This window comes from Musca autumnalis, unplaced genomic scaffold (genome assembly GCF_047663935.1).
Source record: "Musca autumnalis isolate F117 unplaced genomic scaffold, ASM4766393v1 scaffold_2, whole genome shotgun sequence".
NCBI classification, from domain to species: Eukaryota; Metazoa; Arthropoda; class Insecta; order Diptera; family Muscidae; genus Musca; species Musca autumnalis.
In genome coordinates, this window is record NW_027411755.1 from 98,746,499 (window position 1) to 98,759,251 (window position 12,753).

Sequence of the window (12,753 nt, forward strand, 5' to 3'; positions counted from 1 at the left end):
TTAAAAATTGTAACGTAAAGTTTTATTACGCAGTTACTTTATTTAAGCAACAACAACAACTACCATGTAGAATTCTCTTCATCATTCTAGTTCTTACTTTACCTTTTATTAATGTGCTTTTGTTTGTTCTCAATTAATCATGTAATTATCGTTTACTTGGCATTTTTTATTTCTTGCATTTGTTTGTAGTTACGTCATTAGTGTGCTTGTCCACTTGTATTTATTTTCCCCCATGTATGTGAGTATGGTTGTTCGTTTAGTGCGAATGTGCGTTTGTGTGTTCGCTGCACAGATTCGAGGTGTTGCGTAATCTTAAACGAACCCTGCTTTATTTGGTACAAATCGTATCGGGGAATAAAACAATGTCTACACGGAGATTAGTTAAACCTAATTCCGTAACAATATACTGAATAATTTCTTTCTTGAACTCATTAGTTGTTAATCTTAGTATATAAATAAGTTAACCGGCTGTTGGAAATATATAATCTGTAGCAGGTATTCTGTAGCAGGTATTCAATTTTCAAAGAGCTATCATATCCCACAGTGATGATGGAGTAACACTGTAGGGCTTACAACGGAATTTGAGGTTCTCCTACTTTTTTATTTTTGGTAGGAATATGAAAAGGGGCACAATTTGTGTGAAAATTAACTCAAAAAGAAAATCCTTAAGTGTAACGATTAAGGATTACTACATGTTTCAAAAGGACAATGACCCAAAAATATGGGATTATTTCAAGAAATGCCCGTTTTATCAAACAGGCAGTGAAACTCGATCAAGATCACATCTTATTAAAAGTTTAGAGCTTTTCTGAATATTTCATGTTTTCAGAGGTCATAAACAGGACATAACACACCCGCAATTTTTTCGCTACAATAGTTGTATTTATAGAAGACTAATTATTCTGGGATTTACGATCCAGTGTACGGTGGATATATCACTATAAGTGCCATTAAAACTAATAAATATACTCTTGAGTATCTTAAATACAGATCTAGTTATATTATTTTAAAAAATATCAAGAATTTTTTACATTCGTTTCTATCAAATAAAACTACTTGTTTGTTGCTTTCAATAACACTATGCAACACTGAAAATGCAAACAACTTCTAGCATGGATTTTTTGAAAGTACATATTTAGACTACAAAAACCCTAGTTGGGTTTTGTCCTGTCAGATCCAGTTCGGATTTTATGGCCTCATCTAAACCGGGCTAAATCTACCCTTTTTTGCATTTATCAGGCCTTTATCTCAGAAACGAATAGGAATTTGGCCTTGCTGTCTTTAGCAATATTGTAGCCCTAAACTAGTAGAACTTATCTCTTGAAGAAAACAAATAAGAAAAACTCCATCTAGGGCATCAAAATCTATAAAATATAGAAAATTTTACATAATTGCTGAAATTCTGGTCAGTATCGGCTAAACTATTGGGAGTTGAACCAAGTAACCGTTTGCAAAAATCTTCCAAATAAAGTTCTCAACAATTCTTTAGAACATTCTGAAACTCTAAAATGCTTACTTCATGTTGTTTCAGCGGTATATTGCATCATAACTTTTACAACACGTATTTCAAACACAGTTCACACCAACAGTTTATTCTCGCATTTCGGATTTCACCACATTATTGACATTTTTGTTAAATCGTCGTTGCAAAATGTACTGAAAACAACGGCGTAGAGGCATTTTACAACAATGACATGTTCTGAAGAGTTGTGTATTACATTCCAGGGAATATTTTTCCAAAAGAAAATAAGGTGTGTTCGTTTACTCAACAATTTGTACAAATCCAGTAACTTCTTGTAATCGACTAAGGTCTTTTGCATTGTACTGTAGAGTAAACGAACAACATCCAGTAACAATTCGTACAAATTTTGAGTAAACGAACACACATATATTCAGAAAAAATTAACGGTTTTGGAGATACGGTGCGAAATGTATAAAAATTGTGGACTTTTTGCATATATTTTGAAATTTGAGGCAATAAATGTAGTTTTTCGAGTTCATTATTTCTCCAAATATTTTATTCTTGTCCTTATCTACAAATTTGCTTCAGAGGTCAGAAGAAGATTCGCATTGGTTTCAGAGATATAGCCCCAAATTTCTTTAAAAACTCAATATTTAGCCATGTTTGGATGGGGCCATAAAATCCGAGCTGGATCTGACACAACAAAACCCAACTAGGGTTTCTTGTCGTTTGGGTCTGTGCATTCAAAAAATCCTCAGTTCGAAGTGTTTGCACAAGATCACCTTAAAAATGTTGCACAGTGTAAGTTATAGCGTTTCTTTTATCCCTAATACATTTCGGTTTCAATGCTGCATACTAACTTTTGCGACAGATTGTAGAAATCATTTAATTTTGGCGACAAAAAATTTATTAAAACAATTTAAATATGTGTATAATTAACAGTTTTATTTTTAATATATGTATATGTATATTTTTTCGAAAATTATGTATGCATCGTTGAATTATAATTTAAATGTTGAGTACCTAAAAATTTAAAAAGTACATACTTGGTATTTAGTAAAGGTTAATTTTTTAAGATAGTTTTACGACACATGTGACATATGCGTAAAGTTTCTGCGCATCTTGAGCATGAACCATGTCCACAAAGAAAAGCGACATCTCTAATTCTTTCCATACAGATACTGCAATAGTGTGACTCTTCATATTCAAGAATTTTGTTTTCCAAGTATCGTAGACGTTCTACTGCGGGAATATGATTAGAATCAGTATTTGGCAAAACTCGGCCATTTTCATCTATACGTTTTTCAATATGAACGGCGCACCGTAGACACTTTTTCATCCGCTTGCCACAATCTTCGCAAGATATTTGGTGTTGACAAGGTTCAAATTTAATTAGTGGCAAATTTTCATCACATACTATACATGAAGTTAACAACGCACTGGGATCTTGTTGTATTGCGGGGGCCGTTACATTTCCTATAGCTGTAGATTGTATTTCGGTCCGGTTGGCCACATTGTTTGTATCTCTACATGGCAGGTTTCTACTAGAATTATCTTGTTCTGGGTGCTCATTAGATGTCAAATCCCTAGTTTGTGAATCGGCAGTTGATACTGATGCATCACCAGATTGTTGCGAACTAATATATTCAGTTCCTTCTTGTATATTTGTCCCTAAACTCATAAAATGAATATTGTGTGTAATTTGCTCAATTGTGGATGCATTTGCATTAGTCGACGTAGAAGAATTGCGTGCTTGCATGAATTCGCGCCCTATAACTCCACAACCTGCGTGTCGGCGATGCTGGTTTGGGCACCACACGCTTCTCCACCAGTTGAATGTCCCAAAAGAAGAGTGGCTGAACATGACTGCGCTGGCTCTCTTACACCGTCCACAGGTAGATGATAAAAAACATGTTGTGCGACTGTTGCTGTATCCCAATGCTGGTGAAAGCTGTTTTTATAAAAGTGTTGCTTATGCCCCCTTAGAAATCAATGACGATCTCCAAACGCTGAAAGTCCAACTAACAGACCGTCAAAGTGAAGTGAGGACACTGACGGTACAGCTGAAGGTGAAGAACGCAGATACTCCAAAGAGAAAAAATATGACCAAGAAGATGTGGCCGATCCGTCCTTCTACTTGAAGCATTCCTGTGCGGTGATGTTAGGGAAAGATGTTGCGAAATACATTTACTTGGGTCTGCCTCGTGAAGAAAAGGGACTCCCATACATGCAGAACACTATATTTGGCTATACATTTTTTGGCACTATTGCCTCGGATGAGGAAGGAAACCACGAAGAGTCCATCTGGTTCAAGAAGAATGGTTTATAGGACCGAGTATTTTTTTAGAATATCTATATCCTGCATATACATATACAAGCTTAAATTGTCTCTGAATGACACTGTATTATTATAAATCAAATTTCGTTGATATTTACCCCTGGTGGGTGTTACATAAATTGAAGTATATTGTATATTATTTTGAACATATCGTTCAAAGGGAGGCGGTATGTTTATGTACGCAGGGACATTTTCTTTCATTATTTTATTTTAGTTAATCATGAACTGAATATTATACGATTTTGTATACACCATGTTATCCCAGCTTAATGATGTTTAATCTCGCCCCTGCTCACATAAACAATTTGTCCAATCACTGACGTCAGATCTCATATCTCTCTCCTTTTGGCTTTTCTATTTTGTTTATTATTGTTGAGATCGTCGTGATGTGCAGAACAATTAACAAAGAATCGAACTAGAGAAGAAAAAAAACATAAATTAGTTATTGAAACCCAACCATTGTATAAGAGAATAATAGAAAACAGCGACTGTAAACAAAAATTGAGTATTAAAGGAAGAATTCTAAACACAAAACCTAATCTTGAATTCTAATAAAAAAGTGTTATTTCACAATTAAAAGGTGTCTTGGCTATTATTAAATATTGTGATATTAAGCATCAAATAGTTTGGTGATTAGGTTTTTGTCACATTAAGACTTTGCCGCCTTTGCTTATTGTGTTGTTGTGCTGGGGAAGTGTTGCTGCCTGCTACCTAGGAAAGTACCTAACCTTTGTCGTTGGATAGGAGTGCCGGAGAAAGTTGTGGTGAACAAAAAAAAAAAAAAAACCTACCAAAACGCCTACCCCAAGCAACTATTTTGATTGAAAAAATTGTAGGTTTGATTTTTCTTCTGGATTAAAAGTTTAAACATGATCTACTAACAATTCTATTAATTTTTTTACAAAAAGAATTTGTGGCATCTCCGTCCCCGCAGTTAACAAATAAGATGAGTGATGGTAACTCTGACAAGAGGCAACAAAAAAGAAAACAGAAGTTAGTTGCTCGCGAAAACTACAACACCACAGTTGTGGCAAATCGACCTAATTGAAATTGTATTCCTTTTTACTAAATTAATATCAAATAAATAGTTTAAAATAGTTGTTGTTAGTTGTTAAGTGACTGTCTTTTATTTCAATAACACTAGATAAACTATAGTGGTGACCCGTCTACGAACAAACAAAACAAAATAAAAATTTGCAACAAGCAGATCGCGATAGTTCGTGGAAATTCATAACACCGACATACGCACACATAAACACGTACATACATTCAAGTACACAAACGTGCATGCCCGCTTTTGCTCGACAACAGTTTCAACGGTCATTTTGCTTCTCAGAATTGTTTAACAAAAACACTTTGAAAACTTATGGTTGATTCAACACGGCAACTGAGACGACGGAATCCAATCAACTATAAAGAGGTCGACTCCAATAGTAGTGAAGACGAAGCCGAATTCTTCGAGAGCAGCAACATCGTAACGGACAACAATATGGCAGAAGACTTGCAACGGCAAATCCAACCGCTCCAGGAACAACTGGCTGCCTTGAGTAGTGCCACTCGGCATGAAGACACACGACCTAATCTACAAAAGGTACACATTCCTAGATTCAACGAAAGAAACCCGAATTTATGGTTTGCGCAAGTGGAACGTTCATTTGCCCTGTGTAACATAACAGCGGATAACGACAAGTTCGATCTGGTGAGTGTCCGTCTTGAAGACGAAGTATTGTTGTCAGTTGAAGACCTTATCACAAATCCACCGGACTCAAGCAAATATTTAGCAATAAAAGAAAGAATTATTTCCAAATTTGCTGAGTCTCCCGAGTCAAAACTACGACGTTTGATACAAGGTGGTGAAACAAACGGCATGAAACCAACGTCAATTTTGGCATACATGAAACGACTTGCTCCTGGTAAAGGCAACGAGGCAATCATCAGAACACTGTTTCTTGGTCAAATGCCAGAAAACATGAGACCTTTTCTAACCGCCTGGGAAGAAGAAGACCTGGAAAAATTGGCAAAAATTTCTGACAAAATGTTTGAAGCAAACAACAACAATTGTGTTAATTCTCTCTCAACCTCACAACAACCAGCTGTTGATGCAATTAACCAAAGAATATCTTTCGCCGATATGTGCAAAACAATAAGGGAACTTTCAGATAAGGTCGACAAAATCCAACAACAAATTGGTAAGCATACACGACATCGTTCCAAATCATGAAATCGTTCGCCAAGTGGTCAAAATTCAAACCAGCGAAATTTGTGCTATTTTCATCTCAAATTTGGTGACAAAGCAAGAAAATGTAAACCTGATTGTTCACGATTTCAGCCGGAAAACTAACTGGGCTGTCGTCAGTCAAATTGGTTGGCGACAGCAGCAATAACAACAACGCTTGTGAAAAACGTCTACATCTTTACGACAAGTCAACAAATTCACGTTATCTCATTGATTCTGGATCAGCGGTATCAGTCGTACCCCCATCTATAATCAAAGGAAAACTCAAGCCGTCCAAACTTACACTTTTGGCTGCAAATCAAAGTGAAATCAAAACATTTGGTGATTGTGTATTGAAACTCGACCTTGGACTTCGACGAGAATTCAAGTGGTTATTTGTGATTGCTGACGTGCACACACCAATAATAGGTGCCGATTTTCTAGTCAACTTTGATTTACTCATTGATCTCAAACAAAAACGTCTTATCGACAACAGAACCAAATTATCCAACGGTGGTGTAATTTTGCAAACAAAACAATTTGGAATTTCAACACTGAATTCTGCATCTCCATTCGCAGATCTACTAAAGGAATTTGAAGACATTACCAGAACATCAACGCTTAGGAAACCAACAGATGCATTAATTGTCGTACATCACATCGAAACAACAGGATCTCCAGTTGCTGATCGTCCACGACGTCTTTCGGGTGATAAATTAAAAGCAGCTAAAGCCGAAATGGATTATCTCATCGAACAAGGTATTTGTCGTCCATCAAAGAGTGCTTGGGCTAGTCCTATTCATATGGTCGCTAAGAAAACAGGTGGCTGGCGTGTCTGCGGTGACTATCGTAAACTCAACTCACAAACAATTCCAGACCGCTACCCTATTGCCCATATACACGACTTTGCAGAAAATCTTCACGGTAAGTAAATTTTTACAACTCTTGACCTTACAAGAGCCTATTATCAAATACCCATGGCTGAAGAAGACATCGCAAAAACAGCAGTATGTACTCCGTTCGAATTACTAGAATTTTTGTACATGCCTTTCGGTTTGAGGAACGCAACACAAACTTTCCAACGTTTCATGGACAATGTGTTCCGAGGACTTGACTTCGTATTTTGTTACATCGACGACATTATCATTATGTCCGAATCTGCACAACAACATCGAGAACATCTTCGTGTAGTCTTCGAACTTTTACAACGCTTCGGACTCACCATCAACCCCAACAAATGCCATTTTGGTGTACCTGAGGTAAGATTTCTTGGCTACATAATCAACGCAAATGGTTGTTCCCCACCCACAGATCGTATTGATGCCATAAAAAATTACAAGAAGCCAGAAACTATCTGTGAGCTTCGTCGCTTTATTGGTGTCATAAATTACTACATGCGCTGCATACCACATGCAGCACATCAACAAGCACCCCTTAACGAACTCGTTGGGAATTCAAAGAAAAATGATAAACGCAAAGTTCCATGGACAACTGAATCAGAAAACGCTTTTGAGATTTGCAAACGAAGCCTTGGTGATGCTACTATGCTACTACTACTACTATGCTACGATACCTGTTCACACGTATTTCTACGAACAGACGCTGTACGAGAACCATTACAACCTCCTTACACTGGACCTTATGAAGTTATCAACAGAATAACAGATCGATTATTCACAATTCGACTCAAGGACAAAAATATTAACGTTACAGTCGATCGTCTCAAACCAGTTTTCGAATTCAACGATTCTAATTCCAACATCACGATAAGTCATAAACAGACTGCAACGCCAACTCAATTTGAAAATTCAATTTCCACTAAAACTCAGCATACAACGCAATCTCCTTCTGAAGATTCAACCGCACCTACTCCAAACGAGGAAAGTTTCTTTCGAGAATGATCGTGACTGTGTCACTGGAGGGGGAGTGGTTGTGGCATCTCCGTCCCCGCAGTTAACAAATAAGATGAGTGATGGTAACTCTGACAAGAGGCAGCAAAAAAGAAAACAGAAGTTAGTTGCTCGCGAAATCTTCAACACCACAGTTGTGGCAAATCGACCTAATTGAAATTGTATTCCTTTTTACTAAATTAATATCAAATAAATAGTTTAAAATAGTTGTTAAGAGAAGTGACTGTCTTTTATTTCAATAACACTAGATAAACTATAAATTCTTTAAAATTTGATATTTTAGCTTTTAAGGACGAATATATTCATAATACCAAGCAGTCGTTTCGACACGTCAACTTGCAATTTTGGATACGACTACGCCAACCGTTATAAGACTGATTATATTGTTACGAATGTAACTGATAGGTTTAAGTTAATTTAGTTTAATTTCCGTTAATTTAAAAATTGTAACGTAAAGTTTTATTACGCAGTTACTTTATTTAAGCAACAACGACAACTACCATGTAGAATTCCCTTCATCATTCTAGTTCTTACTTTACCTTTTATTAATGTGTTTTTGGTTGTTCTCAATTAATCATGTAATTATCATTTAAGCTGAAAACAGATACAACGTTTGATTAAAGTTTTGTGTCGTTTTGGCCGTTTTTACACTGTTGGGCATGATGCCGAAAAATTCAAATTCATTTGAAATATATGCCGACAAACAGATAAACGCTGGACTTTGGTATCGTCGTCGCCCTGTTGTTGTTGTTTTTTTCTCGACGCCCAACGCAAAACTAATCAAACGTTGTATCTGTTTTCAGCTTTCGTTGGCATTTCTTATTTCTTGCATTTGTTTGTTGTTGTAATTACGTCAGTAGTGTGCTTGTCCACTTGTATTTATCTTCCCCCATGTATGTGAGTATGGTTGTTCGCTTAGTGAGAATGTGCGTTTGTGTGTTCGCTGCACAGATTCGAGGTGTTGCCAGATGTTCTGGATAATTCTAGACCAAGGAGATTTTGGGAATAAATACAGGTTGGAACGGCCACATTGAGTTATGGGTCTATCTTGTATTGTCACTAAACTTGAGTTGCGTTGTCAGTTGTCTGCGCGACTGAGACGAAATGTTGTACCCATGAATGTCAACTCAACTGGGTGGTCGATAAACATGTTATCGATCAGTGTTTTTTCAAACTTGTGACCTCTATTCGCAAAAAAAAAAAAACATTTTAAAAATAATTGCGCTTTGGATAACTCTTTTGTGTATTCTGGACAATATTTTAATATTTTGGCTGAGTTTTCGAGCAAATTTGGAAAACAACTCAAGATTGGAATATAACCTGCCCATTGAATCTTCGGATCGTCAAGTTTTATTTGCTGTCCCAAAAAATGATAAGTTCGGTGGAATTATTTTTTGATGAAGAAAATGTACAGGACATTGCATCTATTAGAAGAAATTTGAGGGACAAGTCGAATCCATTGTAATTGCCATCTGCACTGTAAGCTGATGATCATGTGGAAAGATCTGTATTTGTCACCAAATTCATTTGCAAAAGATTTCCTGCTGTCCGCTCCAAAGGCGATAAATTCACTTATTGTGTATTTTATTTTGAGGCATTTTCTTTTTCAACTTTGCTTTAAAGTGAATCCAGACTCTGTCACTCTTCAGGTGTTCGTGTTGGAGGTTCATGGCTGTTTAATCTGTCCAAAATGGACCTCCACGCTTCATCCGCTGTGGCTTTGGTTTCACCAAAACTCCCGAACTCCTCGGGCTAAGTTTGGATTTTCACTCAGTTTATCAATTAATATTTCGAACAGCTGCTTTGTCATTATTTTTACCATATTGATACACAAAATGAATTAATGATGCAAAGAATCAATAATTGTTAACAATTGGTCTGTTCCAGAACTGCAAGAATCTACTATTTTTTACTATTTTCTCCGATAACATAAAGAAGAAAATGTTATCGTAGTAAAAAATAGTAGCTTCTTGCAGGTTCTGGAACAGAGCTAAAATGTTTATTTTTACTTCTTGTTTCTTCGAAAATGTTCACTGCAACTGAAAATTTGTGGTTGCTGAAAAACAGACGCTTCGTCAACTGAGATTCGCAACTTCAGTTGAGAGTTGCCATACGTGGATCAATTTTGACAACTGGCAACGCCACTCAACGATAATTGTTATCGATGATCGACCCCTTAGTTGTGTTTTAAGCGTTGAACTGAACAAATTGGTTAAAGAATAGCTGCGTGCTAACTAGAGACAAGCTGTGTGCTTAGTAATTAAAGTCGGTTCCAAATATGTGTAATAAAGTATATAAAGCAGCGTAGAAGCGTAATCTTAAACGAACCCTGTTTTATTTGGTACAAATCGTATCGGGGAATAAAACAACGTCTACACGGAGATTAGTTAAACCTAATTCCGTAACAATTGGTGTCAGGAAGTGAGATTACGATCATCCTACAATGAAGTTTAAGGGTCTGCGAGTGGAAGACTTGAAGAAGGAGCTAAGTAAGTTTGGGTTGCCAACTAGCGGAAGTAAGGCTGTGCTACTAAAACGCCTTTTGGAAGAGTTAAAGTACCGTGGAGTGGACATCGACAAATGTGAGTTTGATATTAGAGATGAACTTCAGAGGCGGTAGCGAGTTGTAGTGTGATAACAGAAGTGCTAACATCGAAGCTGACGGAGTTTACAGCAACATTGATGCAGCAAGTTAATAAGAGATTGGAAGAGGACTCTATTGCAATAGACGAAAACTTCAAATGGGTGAAGGAAGAATTGGAAGAAAAATCCCAAAAATTGGAAGAATTAGAGTCAAATTTTAGAAAAATCAGCGAAAGAGAATAATACGCATGTTATTGAAAAGCGATTGGAGGTTCTGGAAAACTATTTAAAGAAATTGGATAGACAATTTCTGGCCCACGACGAGATGATTGTGAATCTGGAAAGAAAATGTCAGAACTGGAAATCAAAGGAAGTCAAGTGCGAGTTATTGATAACACTGTGAAAATCAAGCCTCCTGAATTCGACGGATCTACATCGTTTGATGTCTTCAAATTACAATTCGAGGCGGTGGCTTCGAGAAATTCGTGGAACGATCACGACCAGGCGGTACGACTACTTATGGCATTGAAGGGCGGTGCTGCTGACGTATTACAGAATATTCCCGCCGCTACTAGAAACAACTATGGATATATAATTGCTGCTCTCGAACTTAAGTACGGCGGCAGACATAAGCAAGAGGCTTGCAATGTGCGGAGCTTGGAAGTTGAGGACAACAATCCTCAGACCGTTGTCGAACTAATGAAAGGCGCACTAATGCAGGTAATAGATAAAGTGAAACGAGGTGCTGGCAGAACGAAAAAGACTTGTTATAACTGTCGGAAAACTGGACACATGGCCCGAGAATGCAGATTGCGGCAAGCAAGGCCCAGATCCACCTCACCGCCTTCAAAAAGTGACGACCAACCGGTGGCCAAGGATCTGGAAAGGGAGACATCAGGTGAATCAAAAAAAGTGAATTCCGTCAATCACGAGGCGCCGCTGGCAGATGATGATAACGATGGTCCCACAATCTCTATAGCCATAGTCCAGCAGAAGAATCACAACTTGACGGTTAAAGGCTTCATCAATGGTGTAATGCGTACCTTGACATTGGACACCGGTGCAACAAAGTCCATTATTAGACCGGATTTGGTAAAAGGGAAGGTATTGACGTTAAATGGAGTCAAATTGCGGACGGCCACAGACGAGACTACAACAGTACATGGAAAGGCCTACCAAAGGCTGCGCATGGGTAGAAAATCGGTAAATTTCGATTTTATAGTGGCCGATATTGTGACGAAGTTATACTTGGCGTGGACCTCATGATTGCCTTGACATAACCTGGACATAAAGCACCGGTGATGACTTGGTCCAATGTGGAAATACCGATAAATGTGGGCTACAACGAGAAGAAAAGCATGCATCGCCCAAAGGCAGAATCCGGCGAGACCACTGTCGATGTCCGTGCGCTGAAAGTGGAAGCCGCCGAAAATTGGTTCGTAGGAAAGCGGAAAAATCCCGCAACGAGGAGGAAACAGCGAAGATATACGTCGATGAAAGGACCATCGAAAAGCAGCCGTACAGCAAGGAAGGGCAAGTCCGATGAAGACCAGGTGGCCCTTAGGAGGGTGACCACGAATGAAGATATAACGTCGCTATCCCTGGAGAGAAAGCAACGACGTCCAGAGGAGCGAAATTCCAAAGCTGATGGCTAGAGGGTACATTTAATCGCTTGCTACCACTATGGAACGAGAAATGTGTCTAGTCAAGAGGAACAGGCTTAAGCGGGAGGCAGTGTTACAATGCACATACCACAGAGAGGGAACTGTGCCTATTCGCGACGAACAGGCTTAAGCGGGGGGCAATGTTACGAATGTAACTGATAGGTTTAAGTTAATTTAGTTTAATTTCCGTTAATTTAAAAATTGTAACGTAAAGTTTTATTACGCAGTTACTTTATTTAAGCAACAACAACAACTACCATGTAGAATTCTCTTCATCATTCTAGTTCTTACTTTACCTTTTATTAATGTGCTTTTGTTTGTTCTCAATTAATCATGTAATTATCGTTTACTTGGCATTTTTTATTTCTTGCATTTGTTTGTAGTTACGTCATTAGTGTGCTTGTCCACTTGTATTTATTTTCCCCCATGTATGTGAGTATGGTTGTTCGTTTAGTGCGAATGTGCGTTTGTGTGTTCGCTGCACAGATTCGAGGTGTTGCGTAATCTTAAACGAACCCTGTTTTATTTGGTACAAATCGTATCGGGGAATAAAACAATGTCTACACGGAGATTAGTTAAAC

The 12,753-nt window shown here is 37.7% G+C and overlaps 1 protein-coding gene across 1 annotated transcript; it reads left to right on the forward strand.

The window, feature by feature from the left end:
- The first annotated feature begins 5,166 nt into the window (after positions 1-5,166).
- On the forward strand, positions 5,167-7,916 carry LOC141392343 (uncharacterized). Its single transcript, XM_073965293.1, has 3 exons — positions 5,167-5,989; positions 6,130-6,939; positions 7,327-7,916. The coding sequence occupies exons 1-3, from the start codon at positions 5,167-5,169 to the stop codon at positions 7,914-7,916; spliced, it is 2,223 nt and encodes a 740-aa protein (XP_073821394.1).
- The last annotated feature ends 4,837 nt before the right edge of the window (positions 7,917-12,753 follow it).